The sequence below is a fragment of the Oncorhynchus mykiss genome, chromosome 17, assembly GCF_057628025.1.
Source record: "Oncorhynchus mykiss isolate SJ-2025 chromosome 17, ASM5762802v1, whole genome shotgun sequence".
NCBI classification, from domain to species: domain Eukaryota; kingdom Metazoa; phylum Chordata; class Actinopteri; order Salmoniformes; family Salmonidae; genus Oncorhynchus; species Oncorhynchus mykiss.
The window spans coordinates 24,401,341-24,419,976 of NC_143038.1; the positions used below are offsets into that span (position 1 = coordinate 24,401,341).

An 18,636-nucleotide genomic window follows, 5' to 3' on the forward strand; every position below is an offset into this window, starting at 1 on the left:
TAAAAAAGAAAAAGAAGGGACATAGACACAACCGACGACAACCTTCAACATTGAAGTGTTGCTGTATCACCTCATTCAGTTCCATGCATTTGAGAAAAGTTAGCTACAGTATGTTAGTCTTAGGACCATAATGGAAGATTTGCGGTTTAACAGAACAGTCTTGAGTTGATCTTGAGGATAGTGAGTATCATACATTTATTTATTCATATTTTAAAGCCCCTAAATCCTATCCATAGCAAACAATGGGGTTTTGTACGGGAAGCAGAGGCAAAGACAATGTAGTAGACCACAGCATAAATACAGTTGAAGTCGGAAGTCGGACGTTTACATACACCTTACCCGAAAACATTTAAACTCAGTTTTTCACAATTCCTGACATTTAATCCCAGTAAAAATACCCTGTCTTAGGTAGGTTAGGATCACCACTTTATTTTAAGAATGTGAAATGTCAGAATAATAGTAGAGGCAATGACTTATTTCAACTTTTATTTCTTACATCACATTCCCAGTGGGTCAGAAGTTTACATATACTCAATTAGTATTTGGTAGCATTGCCTTTAAATTGTTTAACTTGGGTCAAACGTGTCGGGTAGCCTTCCACAAGCGTCCCACAATAAGTTGGGTGAATTTTGGCCCATTCCTCCTGACAGAGCTGGTGTAACTGAGTCAGGTTTGTAGGCCTCCTTGCTCGCACACGCTTTTTCAATTCTGCCCACAAATTTTCTATAGGATTGAGGTCAGGGCTTTGTGATGGCCACTCCAATACCTTGACTTTGATGTCCTTAAGCCATTTTGCCACAACTTTGGAAGTATGCTTGGGGTCATTGTCCATTTGGAAGACACATTGGCGACCAAGCTTAAACTTCCTGACTGACGTCTTGAGATGTTGCTTCAGTATATCCACATGATTTTCCTCCCTCATAATGCCATCTATTTTGTGAAGTGCACCAGTCCCTCCTGCAGCAAAAGCACCCCGACAACATGATGCTGCCACCCCCGTGCTTCACGGTTGGGATGGTGTTCTTCGGCTTGCAAGCTACTCCCCTTTTCCTCCAAATATAATGATGGTCATTATGGCCAAGCAGTTCTATTTTTGTTTCATCAGACCAGAAGACATTTCTCCATATTTGTCCCCATGTGCAGTTGCAAACCTTAGTCTCACTTTTTTATGGCGGTTTTGGAGCAGTGGCTTCTTCCTTGCTGAGCGGCATTTCAGGTTATGTCGATATAGGACTCGTTTTACTGTGGTTATAGATACTTTTGTACCCGTTTCCTCCAGCATCTTCACAGGGTCCTTTGCTGTTGTTCTGGGAATGATTTGCACTTTTCGCACCAAGGTACGTTCATCTCTAGGAGACAGAACGCGTCTCCTTCCTGAGTGGTATGACGGCTGCGTGGTCCCATGGTGTTTATACTTGCGTACAATTGTTTGTACAGATGAACGTGGTACCTTCAGGCATTTGGAAATTGCTCCCAAGGATGAACCAAACTTGTGGTCTACAATATTTTTTCTGAGGTCTTGGATGATTTCTTTTGATTTTCCCATGATGTCAAGCAAAGAGGTACTGAGTTTGAAGGTAGGCCTTGAAATACATCCACAGGTACACCTCCAATTGACTGAAATTATGTCAATTAGCCTATCAGAAGCTTCTAAAGCCATTACATCATTTTCTGGAATTTTCCAAGCTGTTTAAAGGCACAATCAACTTAGTGTATGTAAACTTCTGACCCACTGGAATTGTGATACAGGGAATTACATGTGAAACAATCTGTCTGTAAACAATTGTTGGAAAAGTTACTTGTGTCATGCACAAAGTAGATGTCCTAACCGACTTGCCAAAAGTATAGTTTGTTAACAAGAAATTTGTGGAGTGGAAAAAAAGTTTACTGACTCCAACCTAAGTGTATGTAAACTTCCGACTTCAACTGTATTTTAGATCCAGGAGAACGTGAGAGTCCCAAAAACATTCCCAAGACACACTACACATCTGGATGGAATCTGTCGACACTATTCCTATTCCATGTACACCAGAACTAAATTAAGTCATAAACTGAAGCATGTGGGTGCTCTAGGACATGAAAAGACCCATCGTGTGAAACAAAGGACAGGTTTCGTTAGTGGCCCCTACAGCTGTGTCTTCAGAAAGCCCAGGGGACAACTCACACCACACACTGAAAGATCCATACTACTGTAAATCTGCATGTGCAGAACGTGATGAGTTACCCTGTGAAGAATGCTGCAGAAAAGCTTTGATAATTGGGCATGTATGGTCTAGCCAGACCTGGGGTCAACTACTGTTTGAAATGCATTAGATGTGCTTGGTTTAGTGTGCCCGTTGCAATGTGGAACCAACAGAAAAGTCCCAAAAGTGCAAAACCATCCACCTGGCACTTCAGGCATGCTCAAGAAAGGGTTCAAAGTATTTCAAATAGTATTTGAACCCAGGTCTAGTCTGAGCTGCCACAGCAGCAGTTGGGGAACAGCCCAGAGTACTGTATTGGATGGAAGCCATGCATAATTTGTTTTATTATTGTACAATAGGCTATGCATTTTGACTGATAGGGGATGGTTCAGTCTTGTGGTTTTTATTGATAAGCCCTTTTGGGTTTCTGCTCAACATCTCCTCAACATGTGTGTCCTTTATCTCTCTATCTATTTCCTTTCCAACTGTTGTTGTACAAATATTTAGCCTGTTTATACCTTCCTTACTGTTTCTGCATTCAACAATACCTACCGAGTTGTTCGGCAAATTAATGACAAGTTGTCTTTAAGCAGACAAAAGCAAACTGGCACCCAGATTTTTAATTATACACTGAGTGTGCAAAACATTAGGAACAGCTTCCTAATATTGTGTTGCACCCCCTTTTGCCCTCAGAAAAGCCTAAATTCGTTGGGGCACGGACTCTACAAGGTGTTGAACGCGTTCCACAGGGATGCTGGTCCATGTTAACTCCAATGCTTCCTACAGTTGTGTCAAGTTGGCTGGATGTCCTTTGGGTGGTGGGCCATTATTGATACAAACAGGAAACTGTTGTGTGAAAAACCCAACCGTTGCAGTTCTTGACACACTCAATTTTCTTGCCCATTTAAGTCTCAAGGCTTAAAAATAATTATTGAACCTGTCTCCTCCCCTTCATCTACATTGATTGAAGTGGATTTAACAGGTGACATAGGTAAGGAATTATAGCTTTCACCTGGATTCACCTGGCCAGTCTATGTCATGGAAAGAGCAGGTGGTTCCTAATGTATTATATAGAAAGGTAAAAATAACTTACAATCTTTTGGTGTGTGTGTTTGTCAGTGCACCTGGTGACTGCTCTGGAGAGTCCTAAGAGGAGAAAGGCATTGAAGAAGCTGAAAGGGAGGCGCATCGTCGAACTGCTGCCCCTGGGCTATACCCTCCAGCGCCTAGCCAGTCTCCAGACAGATGCCAACCACAAGGTGTCCCAGGCAGCCAGCAACTGTCTCTGCAGAGCCGTGGGCTACAAGGCCTTCAGGACAAAGGTACGGACGAGGCCAATAGTGAAACTTTTAAGTCATTACCTGCTTGGTAACACTTTATATGACACCCAGTATCATGACACAGTTATGACACGGTTATAACACTGTCACGACACATATATTTAGACCTGTTGTGACATGTATTGCGTCATTTTAAGGCTGGTTATGACACCTACATAAGAGTGTCAAAACCCACAAAACCTTCCACACAAGGCAAAACATTCCATTACACCATAGCCTACGTGTCAACAGTATGTTTATTTTAGATTTATTTTTATTTTATTGACCATATTAAATTATCTTTGTAATTGCGCACACGTTGATGTCAGACATGCACCTACCCCAATGCTTTGCTGCTGATGACTGGGATTGAATGCAGGAGCATATTTTAGGAGTAGGACGAGACATTGTTCTTTCGACTGATGACTGATATAATGGCATGTATGTGACAGGCCTTTCTGGCTTATATGATTATGATGGTCATAATGCTCTTGTCATTGTCAAAAGTGTAATTTCTTAGTCCAAGTAAAGTGACACAGGATGGTCATAATGCTTCATGACAGAGTCATAAAGCGTATTTTCTACAAGTTATTTCAAATACGATGACAATAAACATAACTGTAAATAATTCATTTACATCAGTTGTAAATATATGGGCCATGACAGTGTTATGACCAATTATGACAGGTTATGGCAAGTTATATCAGTTGTTATGACAAATTATGACAGGATTATGACCGTGTCATAACGTCTTATGGCCCTGGGTGTCAAGTACAAGTTACAAAAAGCTTGTAAATGTTTATAAATCCTTCTTTGTTTAAAACCTCTGAAATGTAACTGCATATAATTTAAAATGTAATCTACATAATCCCCAAAAGTAATTATTTATCATGAGAGGACCATAAACAATAACTAGTAATGGGCTCCTGAGTGGTACTGCGGTCTAAGGCACTGCATCTCAGTGCAAGAGGCGTCACTACCGTCCCTGGTTCGAATCCAGGCTGTATCACAAAAGGTAAAATTGAAATATTCCAAGAAAGGTTCAATTGTCACCTTTCTGGTAAAAAAGAGTTATAAATTGCTGAGGTGTAGTCACTTTTTAGGACACAAGCTGCATGTACACAGAACAAATATGATAAAAATATGAAAATATGAAACTATTCAACAAAAGTCTATGAATAACACTGAAATAACTTATATGCGTTCTAAATGTAGTATAATCAAATTATAAAACCACTAACTATAAGATTTCACCTTCCTTATAACTGTAAAATACATATTTGTATGTTTAGTGTAAGAGAAAATGTGTATATTTTCTAAAGGTCTGTTTTGATCAAAATGTCTGCTCCCACCACTATGAACATCACACAGAGCTCTAGCTTCCTACCTTCTAGATTGGCTTCCTGAACTCATTAGGAACTAGCCTTTCATCTCATATCCTGTCCATCTATGACAAAGTGTTCTTTGTTTAGAATCTATTAATCATTTTAGATTAATAGCTATAAATCGATCTCTGAACGTGCTATAGTGATGAAACCCCTCTCTCCTGCTGCGCTACGATGTAAGGTTTGCAGGCATGTGCTTTATCAGTGGCCGTGACATAGGGTTCAGCCAGGAGTTGGTGGACAGTCGGAAGAGCGAAGGGAGGGACATCCCAGCTTCAAGTGGTTTCAAATGTCACATCTTACGTCACACAGGCGGACTAAATATACTACTGTGTCCATGGGAACCAGGGCTACGCAAGCAATTTCGATCTACGGTGTCCACAGATCGATGTATAAGCAAAAATGTTGGTTGGAACTGGTACCAGAACCACACAGGTCTCCAGAACAGGGGACTTTATATCTAAGAGGATTTATTAAATGTTATAAATGCTAATGAATTGTAATGCTTATGAATGTTTTGTAAATAATGAAATACTAATTTCTTTACCTTTCTAAATTGTGTAATTATTCTCAAAGAGTCCTGGGATCCATAAGAAACAAATCCATTACCGAAGGACAACACAAGCATCTCATCCTACTATTTAGTCTTTACTGTAGCTCTAGTCTAGATCCATCATCCCTCCCTCGGTTGGGTTGGTATTTATTACAGTTGATTAAACTGAGACTCTGAGCAGCAGTGCATATCATTGTTATATGATGCTTTATTAGTGAAGTTCTTCTAGGACCGGTTTTGCAGACACAGACTAAGCCTTGTTCAGGAGTAAAAAGCATTCAGAATGGAGGTTCTCCATTGAAAGAGTTTTTTTAGTCGAGGACTAGGTTTAATCTGAGTCTGGGAAACTGGAACATAAAGTAGTTTATGTCCTTGTAATTGTATTATCCTCCTAGGCTATCGTCTACTACACGGAAACCCTGAGGGACAGCAATGTCCAGCTCCAGCAGGCTGCCTGTCTGGCCCTCAAGTGTCTCAAAGTGAGTCCTCTTGGTGTGTGATGTCTTTGTGCCGAAGCCACAGGGTTTCACAAGGAGACCAAACCCAAATCCCAGAATACACAGATGATCTCTCCTCTGTCTGCCCACATGTTGCCATTCGCCACTCTGCGTCAACACACCATCTTATCCTGGACACGAATGCTGTAGATTACCAGCCCGTTGGCTGCCAATGCTATAATCCTGTTTGTTTTGGCCTGGCAGTTCTCTCTACCACCCTATTTCATTGGGATTTTTTTGGTGGCATATTTGAGGGAGACACTCAAGTGGTAGACCTTTGGCTCTGCTTGAAAATAAAGACACCAAGCCAGCGTAAAGCTACAGGTGTTTATTCTTGAGATGTGTTGTGGTTATGTTTTGAGGAGATGGCACCCTAGTGGTTTGGTTTATATAACACGCTTTGAACTTTGAACTCCTGTGTTTGGCAGGCGACTGAGAGTGTGGAGCAGGTGGCTGAGTTGTGGCGGTCGGCTGACGAGGACCTACGCAGCGCTGCTAGAGAGACTGTGCTATCATTTGGTAATCAGCCAGATGGTGTTTTCATTAACATGTTCATTTGCTTGCAATTACTTGATTACATAAATCATTTTAATAACTGTCCTGTGTTCAATTGGGCTAGATTTCTACCTAAGATGCATCATTTTCTGAATTCCTATATTGTGTTCATGAGTGAATGATAAGAAACCTGGGCCTATATCACGAATCTTCTAAGTAAGAGTGCTAACGTAGGATCAGGTCCCCACAGTTATCCATTATGATTTAAAAGGCAAAACTGATCTGAGGTCAACAATCATACTCTTGAGACGCTTTACAAATGTGAGCCTTGATTTTTTTTGTAGACCTGATGCATTTTTTTCTTCTTTTAGGTAAAAAAGGTCACCTTGCATTCCAGCGAATGGACAAGATTTATTGTGAGTTGCAAGATGAAGCATATCAGAACTTGGATACTGAAATCACAATCCTTTAAAGTTGAGAGAAAAGTCATATGAATGTACCCCCCTCTCCCGGTTGGGCTGCCAAACTGCAGTGACTGGATCTGAGCCAGAGGAACATTTAGAATAGACCAGCAGCAAAACATAATGGGCCATAATCCCTGTACATACTCAAACTGTACAGATGTTGTACAAAGCAGTTGTCCTGACAGTGTATGGGGCCTTAAACAGTTGCCCGGCTTCATGTACAGGAAAACCTGTATAACCACTAGGTGCTCTGTATGATATAAAACACCTCAGATATTTATTCTATATTTTAGCAGTATCAATATGAAATGTACACAATACAAATAAAGTGGATACATGTACATATTTGCTTCGAACCAAGCATCTTTGTGTTGATAAATGTTTCTGGGGTGTGACCAAAGTTTCAACTGGCCGGAACATGTTGGGAAGCATTAATTGGACAGGTAACTCTACAAATAACGCCTTGCCAAGACAAGACCAGCAAAGATTTATTGAAAAATTAGCTGTAAAATCTCCCTTTGAACAAAATACTCACTCCCTGTGCATTACAGTGAAAAGCTCCATCTTTGTTTATTTACATCTATATGTAGAAATGACATTGGATGTAATTACTAGATATACCACACTAAAAGGTGTGTAAAGGTATTAAAAAGCACAATGAGCTAATTACAAGCCAAAAAAGATTAGAACAGAATGACTAACAAAGCCAAAATAACTATTTGCATTTACAAACCTCCCACATATTGAATATATCCTATAAATAAAATTGGCAGCAACATTTTCATGAAAGAGCAAATCCAGACTGATGACCTAACCTCTTAATGGCAAACAATGTAATTTGCTACAGCAACAGAACATAATATAATTAACTTAAGTTTCATTGTCAAAAGTTCTCAAAACCAGACCGGGCAAAATATAAACATTTCGTGTGGTCTGTGGTTCACTGGATAGCCAGCTTCAAAATGGTGAACTTTCCCTGATAGGTATCACACCGTGCTGGAGTTAAAAATAATCCCAAAACATTTTGATTAAGAGCTCATTATCTTGTCCAGCAGTTTCTTTATGGCCCAACTGAAAATAATCAGTTAATATCCCTCCAGCAGCAGACAGCATTAGTATACTGTACACATTTCAATGACAAGTTACAAAACTTTATAAAAGCAAACTTTTGTCTTTTCAAATATTATGATTCTGTGAAATCTCAAAAATCAAATTGTTATTTTCAGCAAATTAGTATTTTCATTTTTCGGTCTTGGGCATGGGGTTCTCGCCTTCGCAAATGCAGATAGTGGGCAACTGATAACACTTGGAAGTCGATATGAAGCCTAGAAGAACTGAGAAAACAAGGCCACAGCATCATGCTCAGTGTGATAACACCTTCAGAGGGTGAACTTTATTAAATGAAAAGCAGTAGTAGCATTTGAACTCTGCAGAAGTGACATACAGCACCTTCAGAAAGTATTCATACCCATTGACTTTTTACACATTGTTGTTACAGCACAAATAAAATAAAAATACATAAAAAATGTGCTTAACAAGTCATATACATTGCATGGACTGTATGCAATAATATTGTTTAACATGATTTTTTAATGACTACCTCATCTCTGTACCCCACACATACAGATCATTCTGTATGCGTATGGTCATTCAGTCGCGCAGTGAATTTCAAAACATAAATCAACCAAAGACCAGGGAGGTTTTCCAATGCCTCGCAAAGGGAACCTATTGGTAGATCCCTTTCAGCATGGCGACGTTATTAATTACACGTCGAATGGTGTATCAATGCGCCCAATCACTACAGAGATACGGGCAGCCTTCCTAAGTCAGGTTGACGGAGAGGAAGGAAACCGCTCAGGTATGTCTCCATGAGCCATTGACCTGAAGAGTTAAGAGTTTAATGGCTGTGATACAATTTTCTTCTATTTACTCTGCAATACTAACCTAATTGAAGGAAGGAAGCCTGTACAGAATACAAATATTCCAAAACATCTGTCATGTTTGCAACAAGGCACTAAAAGTTTGCCTGCAAAAAATGTGGGGAAAGCAATTAACTGTTTGTCCTGAATACAAAGTGTAACGTTTGGGGCAAATCCAATACAACACATTAATGAGTAACATTCTCTATATTTTCAAGCATAGTGGTGGCTCCATCATGTTATGGGTATGCTTGTAATCGTTAAGGACTGGGGGGAGTTTTTCCCGATTAAAAATAAATGGAATGGAGCTAAGCACAGGCAAAATTCTAGAGGAAGACCTGGTTCAGTCTGCTTTCCACCAGACACTGGGAGATTAATTCACCTTTCAGCAGGACAATAACCTAAAACACAAGGCCAAATCTACACTGGAATAGCCTACCAGGAAGACAGTGAATGTTTCCGAGTGGCAGAGTTACAGTTCGGACTTGAATCTACTTGAAAATCTATGATGGTTGTCTAGCAATGATCAACTACTAACTTGAAAGCGCTTGAAGAATTTTGAAAATAATTATGGGCAAATATTGCACAATCCAGGTGTGGAAAGATACACAGAAAGACTCACAGCTGTAAGTGCTGCCAACCGCACTTCTACAAAGTATTGACTCAGGGCTGTGAATACTTACGTAAATGAGATATTTCTGTATTTAATTAGGTAAAATTTCTAAAAACATGTTCTAACTGTCATTATGGGGTATTGTGTATAGATGGGTGAGGTTTTATTTAATCCATTTTGAATTCAGGCTGTAATACAACAAAATGTGGAGTAAGTGAAGCGGTATGAATATTTTCTGAAGGCACTCTAGATAACAGATTCACATCACTCGCCTCCTCTTGACGTCCAAAGCTCAACAGGGAAGCAGGATTTTCATGTTCACCTTCCTGCTACTGTAACTTATACTGATAGTCAGCATTTTCACACGAACAACACATTTGATTTCTACCCTTTGGAAACTTTCAGATTTCTGTAATTAAAACATATGTATTAACACGACTTTTGAAAACTCTAAAAAAGGCAACCCATGCAAACGTTTAGATCCAATGAGGCCAGGGTAGGCGACATTCACAAAAAAAACAGGGGGAAAAGGCAGGGGTGGAGGGCAGTAGTGAGGAGGGTAGGGTAGGCTATTCTCTGGGAAGTGTACACATGCCCACACATTTAAAAGCAGTGGACTGGTGTATGCATGGGGGAGTAACCATATTTCATACACCAGTCAATTCCTTTTAAATCCATTAAGAGACGTGAACAAGTGCACACTAAGGGTCGAGGGGATGAGAATCAGGATGAAGTCTATGTTTCTCCACATGGACAGTGTCAGGTGGGAGATTTTATTCACAGCCTAGATACATATTGTCCAGGATCCATCTGCGCATCACGTCACGGAGAATCCTCTTAGGTGCCCACAATGCTGGGGTCGTGTGCACAATCTGGTAGTGCGGAGTCATGGCAGTGGTACAGAAAACAGTTCCCCCAGCAGCTGTAGCAGATGAAAAACAGAGCTGCCAGGAACACTAAGGCACAAATGGTACATGGCTTCCTCTCCAGCAGGAAGCTGAGCAGGTAGAAGCCCATGAACATTGAGTGGTTGAACCATAAAGCCGGGTTCAGAGGTTTCGGGATGAGGAGAACCGGGAGCAACCACTGAAGGCAGTACATCGTCTTTGAGGGGAAGGCAAACACACACCAAGCTTAATCAGGTGGCCACAGGGCTGGGTGGAATGACACAGTGGGGTTTCCTAACCATCGCAGTTGTGACGTCGGAGCAGGTTGTAATCTGTTACCTTCAGGTCGGGCCTAAAAGGAGAGCATACAATTAATTAAAAAGGTACAGAAACACAACACAAGCCATCAGTTTCTCTTTGACATGACAATGAAGAACGTTTAGCGTAGTGTAGCTATTGGTAGGGCTTAAAACGCTACAAAAAAAAGACACAATTCTACAAAAAAATGCAGTAAAATCTGTTTTCACTTATTGTCAATAATGTGGTTGTCAAAACACATAGATTATTTGAAAACAATGTGGCAGTTATCACCCATGTCTAAAAATCCCAATACTGTTCGTTACGATATTTACGCAATATGAGTCCAAATGTAAAGCATGTGCTGTGCTAAGAGCGTTCAAATCTGTGGGAAAGCCCTTTCTGCAAAACCGGTGTCATCATATTTGCTCTTTGTGATGGGTATTCCTCAACTTAAGATCGATGTGAAATTTGAAGTATGGGAAAGTCCTCAGGGTGTTGCATGGTCATCGGACGTCTTTTGACTGAAATATAAGGTGAAATGTTTCTTCCTTCGGCTTCAGATGTTTTCAGACACAAAACAAATAGCAAGTAACAAAGTAGAACTTTGTAGCTACTTTTTGATGTATGGTTGTCAGGGATTGGTCCATGCCGTTCACTGAGGCAATGAGCCGGGTGAGAGGCAGTGCTGCACAGCATTGACCGTTTTGTGCCATCTGCAAATTTTTTGATTTTTTATTCTTTCAAGTAAAAACTACTAGAATTCAGTGGCTTGAAAATAATGAATTGAAAATAGGTCAAATCTCTCTTTCTGTGCAGCTGGCTAGCAGGCAGCCCACTGTTTCTTCTGAGCCTAGGCTAATTATTTGCTGGAAACATTGCAGTTTATCATTCCTTCAAACTCATCAACACCAAAAATGACATTACAATGAAACCCAGCTAATGTGTTACAGCTAATACCTTTGAAGTAGGGCTGACCCCAATTCGTCAGTGATAGGCTGCTGGTAGACCGGGATTTTTTTTGTAGAGCCATAGCTAGATATATACTGTACAAGTGAAAAGTTTGGACATCAAAACTATGAAATAACACATATGCAATAATTTAGTAACAAAACAAAACTTAAAATATATTTTATATTTGAGATGCTTTAAAGTAGCAACTCTTTTCCTTGGTCAAAACGTGTTTCATTTAAGAAACCAGACAGGTGATTTGATGCCATTATTGACTCATGATTAACATTGATCTTTCTGCGACCTTTTTGACCTTTTCCGATAACTTGAAAATAAGATCTAATCAAAGTCCTACCCTCACGAAATGAAGTCTTGTGTTCCTGAGAAGATTCTCTACAACGAAGTAACGTAAACCAGAACTAGGCTGGACAATAGAATGACAATAGACAATAGAATGAGTCAAAACTCACCAAAGGCTTGAAAAAGGGCCAAAGAAGAAGTTGGCTGAGCTTGGAACACTAGCGCGAGGCCATAGAAATTGAATTGAAACAAACCGTCGCAGAGCCTCTGACTGAAGTGATGCTTAGAATTCCATTTCCCCTAAATGGCAGATTTTTTTTTATCCCTTTCTATTTTACCACTACAAGTTTCTTAGGATGAAACTGAAAAAAATTACTTGTGTAGAAAGTAAACAAACCGCACCTTGATGGTGTCGACTGAGCATGTCTGCGTAATGAGGAAGTAGGGAAAAAATGAAAACTCTAGACTCTTTCTGGTCTAGTGATCAACGACCACCGAGCTCGCTGCCCAGACTTACTTTATTACAAAGAGGAGATTGTCCTGACTAAAATGGTGTCTGACTTAAACTCTAAATATACACAGTGTGTTTCGTTTTTTTCTTTGTATTATATTTTACCAGATCTAATGTGTTATATTCTACTACAGCAATTTCACATTTCCAAAAACGTCAACATCAGAGTTTCCTTTCAAATGGTATCAAGAATATGCATATCCTTGCTTCAGGTCCTGAGCTAGACAGTTAAATTTTTGGCAAAAATTGAAAAAAAGGGTCTGATCCTTAAAACCTCTTTGGGATAGGGGGCAGCATTTTCACTTTTGTATAAATAGCATGCCCAATTTCAACTTCCTGCTACTCATGCCAAGAATATAAGATATGCATATTATTAGTAGATTTGGATAGAAAACACTGAAGTTTCTAAAACAGTTTGAATCATGTCTGTTCCACAGATACTGCGTTTTGGAAGTGTCAATGCCGGAATGATATTTGGTACTAATCGGTCAGCAGGGGTCGCTATTTTAAAAGGCAACTGTAAGGGTCATATATTGAGTCATGAAGCAGGTAATACAGGGGTTATACTATTGGTATAGATGTCAACCACATTCAACTCATTGTTGTAAATACTTATGCTTCCAATAAAAAGTCAAGTAACTATTTTATTTAGAGACATTGAGAGGAAAATAAGTGAAATTATGTCTACATTGGCCAAAATAATATGGGGTGGAGATTAATACAGTATTACATGATAATCTAGATAGATGGCCTCCTAAAGATAGCAATTCTGTTTGTGATATAAGGAATATATGTCTATGGTTAGGTGTTGTATATATTTGGAGACATAAGAACCCAGATAACATTTTGTTTACACGGAGTACCAAAGATTTATCTATACAATCCCGTATTTATTTCTGGCTGATAACTGAAGATATGGCTGACAAGGTTGATACAGTCTCTATAGAACCATCAATTTTAACAGACCACAAAGGGATCTCAATAAAGATAAATACGCATGGTTTGTCTACAAAAAAAAGTTATTAATGGTTACTGGAAAATGAACAAGACTTTACTCAATAATGAAGTATTTAAGAAGGAAATAGCAGGAATTATTGCTAAACACTGGAATTGTGCCTGTGTCGTGAATACATTTGGGAGCTAATGAAATTTGATAAGGCTTTTGGCTATTTCAATGGGGAAGGAAATTGCTCGTGCCAAGAGAGAGAAAGAAAATGACATAAAGGGAATAATGGATTGTACTAAAAAAACTGAACTAACTAATCAGGAATTACTGGAGCTATCATCATTGCAAATGCAGTTAGACTGTATCTACGAGGAAAAGGCCCGGGGAGGGCTTGTAAGATCAAGAGGAAGACGGAAGGAAGAGGGAGAGAAAAATGTTTATTTAATTTAGGAAAAAAAGGGCACGCGAAAAGCCTTCCATATGTAAATTAATGATTAATAATATTTCCAATGAAAAGCCAAAAGAAATCTCTCAGCATGTTGCCCAGTTTTATCAGAATATGTATACATCAGCCCAGTCAACTTCCAATTAAGGATATTTTAGACAACGTAGCAAACATTGCTAAGAGATAAACAACTGCATTAAAAGCCTTAAGGACAGACAATAGCTCCCCTGGAAATGATGGTTTAATAAGCAAGTTTTATAAATAATTTAATGATCAATTGATTCCTTTCATTCTTGCTATGTTCCAAGAACCAATAGAAAAAGGGGAGTTACCGGCTTCCTTAAAGCAAGGTGTTATTACTTTGATTCCCAAACCTAAGGATACTCTTTATATAGACAACTGGAGACCCATTAGCCTGTTTAATAATGATGGGAAATGATTTGCCCCTGTATTTGCTGAGGTTGAAACAAGGCTTGCATCATATAATTGATGAAGAACAATCTGGTTTTATGCATGGTCGACACATAAGTAATAACATCAGGTTGATCTTAGATATGATTGACTATAATGACCTCATCCTTGATGATAGTTCTCTTATGTTTGTTGATTTTTATAACGCTTTTGACACTGTAGAACTTGAGTTTATGTTCAAAGCAATATGTTTTTTGGGGTTTGGTGACTTTTTAAAAAAAAGCAGTCCAAACTTTATATAGTGGTTGTACTAGCTCTGTAAAATTAGCTCACAGGACATCCCAAAGATTTGATATTGGCCGTGGCATTAGGCAGGGCTGCCCAATTGGTCCATTTTTATTGGTTACTCAAATTATGGCTCTTCATATCAAGAAAGGGAATTTTCAAGATGTTTCAGCACTTGGCAATGAATTTAAACTATGTCAACTAGCTGATGATACCACCATATTTTTAAGAGACCGGAATGAGGTTTCTAAAGCAGTTTCCTGTATCGAAGATTTTTTCTTAGTTTCGGGTATGAAATTTAATATCAATAAGTCATTCTTAGTTCCACTCAAGGATTGTGTTTTACAGGAAGTAAATGGTATCCCAATTAAAGATAAGGATACTTATCTTGGAATTGTTATATGCAAGGATGAAAAACAAAGGAGGGAATTAAACTACAACCCCATTATTGAGAAAACAAAGAAGAAATTGAACCTCTGGTTGCTGAGAGATATTTTGTTATACGGTCAGGTTTTATTGTCCAAAGCTGAAGGGTTATCCAGATCAGTTTATGTCTCGTTATCACTTGAATTATCCCCTAAAATTGTAAAGGACTTAGATAAGATTCTTTATAATTTTATTTGGAGGAACAAGCCTCACTATCTATGAAAATATATTCTCACCAATACCCAAGAACAAGGAGGTCTTGAGGTTTTAGATTTAAATACCCTAAATAATACTTTAGAATCTAATTTATTTTTAAAGTATGTTAAGAACCAGAAGTGTATTTGGAATGTCTTCCCTGAGTATTTATTTGACTCTGTTGTTGGTTTAGAATTTTTGCTTTGATGTAATTTTGATGTTGATAAAATCCCAGTAAAGTTGGCCAAATTCCATAAGCAGGCAATTTTAGCTTGGATGTTGGCGTAAAAACAATTTCCCCCTCACAGATAGTTTTTTTGTTGTTCCATATAAAGTATTTAAAAATAAGTCTCTTTTTTTTTCATAATTGGTTTGAGAATACAATTATTTTGGTTGGTCAGTTACTGAATGAGGATGGATATCTACTGTCATATGGGGAATTTCTTGATAAGTTTAAAATTCCAATAACCCCGAAAGAATATGCAATTGTTTTTGATGGAAGTAACAGACTTACATGAAAATATATTCATTGGCAATATTAACATCGAAGATAAATGTAGTAATAAACAGATTAGGAATATTATTTGTGATACTACAATTCCCTCAGCAAGATTATTTTGGTCAAATATCTATGGTGATATACAATGGGGGAAAGCATGGAAAATTGCTAACAAATATTGTATCAGTAGCAGGGTAAAGGACGTTTAATTTAAAATGTTACATAGAATTTATCCTGTGAAACATGTTTTGGAAAGATTCAAGCTGAATATTGACTATAAACGTGATTTCTGTGGAATGGAGAAGGAGACCATTTTGCATTAGTTTTTTTTATTTGACCTTTAACTAGACAAGTCAGTTAAGAACAAATTCTTATTTTCAATGACGGCCTAGGAACAGTGGGTTAACTGCCTTATTCAGGGGCAGAACGACTGTTTTTTACCTTGTCGGCTCGGGGATTCGATGATCGAATAGTTAGTTACAAGTCCAATGCTCTAACCACTAGGCTACCTGCCATAACATTAAATCGAAAATAAAAATAATTTAAAAATATGTCTTCTAGCTGTTTAAAATCGGCCACATCTTGAAAAATAGGACACGACATGTTTTGTTTAGGTTTACACCCTTTTATGAAAAAAAATAAAAAATGTTTTTTTTATATATATATATATATATATATATATATATATATATATATATATATATATATATATATGGTTAACCATGACCAGAAAGCTATGCGCCAGCCAAACGTTATCATACATTACACTGTTTGTCACTACAAAGTTCAGCCAGGCGAAAAGTGAGCTGACGTTACCACACCAAGTAGCAGTAAGAGATTACTTGAGGTAAATCTACGAAGTTAACGTGGGCTCATTGCCAGCAATAGCAAAACAGGCTTTGTGACGCAGAACAATAGGCTAGGAATAGAACACTCGGAAGATTGGTGCCACGGTGCTATATAACCAATAGGAGCTGGCAGGGTGAAAAATGCCCTAAAATAAGGCAGCTGGGACATACGGTAATATTATTTAACTGGACTCCACGGCGGATGCAATTAACGAGTTTTTAAATCTGAAAAAAAAGTCGTTAATTTAATGTCCAGCCTACCAGAACCATAGATGCACGTAGTCCCCTTCACCCAGCTGCTTTAGCAAGTTTGTTGCAACATTGCTAATCAAGCTCCGAATCAGTCTATTTGCTTGTTAGTTAATAGAAACAAAGGATCACATGCACACAATTGTCTTATTTAATAGCTAGCTATAAAATGTCCCTGCAAATGCAAAAATAGCTACGCTAGTCTGCTAATACGTAGGGTCGAAGTGACTTAACATAGCTACTACTAGCAGTTAGCTAAAGCGGATTTGGTTAGCTAAGATCCAGGACAACAAACTGTATTTTTTTTTGCATTCAAGGCCGGTTAACTATGGTGGGATTGATTTGGCTGACTAGCTAGCTACAGTCAGTAACGCTAACGTTGGCTAAAACAATAAAACATGTAGTCAACGTTATGTTTGCTTGTTAATAATTAGCTGGCTGGCTAGTGAGACACTAGCTCCTTGCTTGCATAGCAAGAGTCAATAATATGTCACATTGAATCATACATACAAGTTAGTGTTAATAGCTAGCTAAGTATTTGCATAAACGCTTTAAAGAATAAAACTAGACCTGCCAATTTCCAGGTTCATTCTTGCTCGAGCACACTACTCGACTCCATTGCTGCTGCCTTAAGAGTAGACGACGGTCCGTACTATGATGGATACTTGGGACTTCCCTACACCCCCCATTGCAGTTTAAAATGGTTACGCTTCGAACACACGGAACGTGTTTTACGCATAATAGTAAGCGGCATCATCTGGATATGTATGCAACAAAAGTTCAACATTCACACCGAACACAATGCATCTGCAACGTTTCAGTGGAAATTCATGTAATTCTGGTGTACCAAAATGCCAGACACTGTCGGTGATTTCGAAATATTAGGATATAGGGACGTCCCAAGGATACCAGATAGCACTGACCCCTAGACGACTGCGTAGCCACCAGCGGTTGTCACTAGATAACACAGCCACAAATTCAAAATTATGGCGAAACACCGCACATTTCTGCAATTTATCTTCTTACATTTTGATTTTAAATTAAGACCAAAAATTTAAAGCCAATTTTGACTTTGTACTTGTGGAATCTGACTTTGTGGCTGTGTTGACTAGTGATGACCCAGTCTGACGTAGCTTCAGTATTTCCATTGCAGGACTCTTAAGAAATATACTGAACAAAAATATAAACGCAACAATTTAAACGAGTTTACTGAGTTACAGTTCATATAAGGAAAACAGTCAATAGAAATTAAGGCCCTAATCTATGGATTTCACGAGTGGGCAGGGGCGCAGCCTGGGCTGAGAGGGCATAGGCCCACCCACTGAGGAGCCAGGCCCAGCCAATCAGACTGAGTTTTTACTCCACAAAAAAGGGCTTTATTACCGACAGAAATACTCCTCAGTTTCATCAGCTGTCCGGATGGCTGGTCTCAGACAATCCCACAATTGAAGAAGCCTGATGTGGAGGTTCTGGGCTGGTGAAGTTACACGTGGTCTGCGGTTGTCGGGCCGGTTGGACATACTGCCAAATTCTCTAAAATGACGGAGGCGGCATATGGTAGAGAAATTAACATTAGATTCTCTGGAAACAGTTCTGGTGGACATTCCTGCAGTCAGCATGCCAATTGCACGCTCCCTCAAAACTTGAGACAACTGTGGCATTTTGTTGTGTGACAAAACTGCACATTTTAAAGTGGCCTTTTATTGTCCCCAGGTGCTCCTGTTTAGTGATCATGCTGTTTAATCTGCTTCTTGATATGCCACACCTGTCAGGTGGATGGATTATATCGGTATATCGATTGTATGTCATCAATGACATCCAAAGCTTAGTTTGATCATGTGCTTTTTCAAACCGTGTTACAAAATGCGAGCTCCCACTGATTTCTCCGCGGTTCCGAAGCTTTCTTTGATTCCAAGCTGCCTTCAAACACCGACCTCTACTAGACACCGTACTTACAA

The 18,636-nt window shown here is 38.9% G+C and overlaps 2 protein-coding genes across 11 annotated transcripts in view; one reads left to right on the plus strand and one right to left on the minus strand.

Moving 5' to 3' along the window:
* ripor3 (RIPOR family member 3) overlaps positions 1-7,239 on the plus strand; it is an 81,478-nt gene extending 74,239 nt beyond the window's left edge. For all 9 annotated transcript variants that reach the window (XM_021568375.3, XM_090205123.1, XM_090205125.1 and 6 more), the window contains 4 exons: positions 3,303-3,505; positions 5,836-5,919; positions 6,366-6,456; positions 6,804-7,239. In XM_021568375.3, the coding sequence (XP_021424050.1) occupies positions 3,303-3,505; positions 5,836-5,919; positions 6,366-6,456; positions 6,804-6,904 (479 nt within the window). In that variant the 3' untranslated portion in view covers positions 6,905-7,239. The remainder of the gene's footprint in view (positions 1-3,302; positions 3,506-5,835; positions 5,920-6,365; positions 6,457-6,803) is intronic.
* Positions 7,240-8,257: 1,018 nt separating this feature from the next.
* Positions 8,258-17,613, minus strand: blcap (apoptosis inducing factor BLCAP). 2 transcript variants are annotated; one of them, XR_002469200.3, is made up of 2 exons: positions 17,249-17,613; positions 8,258-10,667 (listed from the first exon to the last, which is right to left on the minus strand). XR_002469200.3 is itself a non-coding variant. In XM_021568382.3 (2 exons), exon 2 carries the CDS (start codon positions 10,527-10,529, stop codon positions 10,266-10,268), a length of 264 nt encoding a protein of 87 aa, XP_021424057.1. In that variant the 5' UTR covers positions 10,530-10,667; positions 17,253-17,406; the 3' UTR covers positions 8,258-10,265. The 2 variants fall into 2 exon arrangements, 1 of the variants encoding a protein (XP_021424057.1); XM_021568382.3 differs by having other exon boundaries at positions 17,253-17,406.
* Between the last annotated feature and the right edge of the window lie 1,023 nt (positions 17,614-18,636).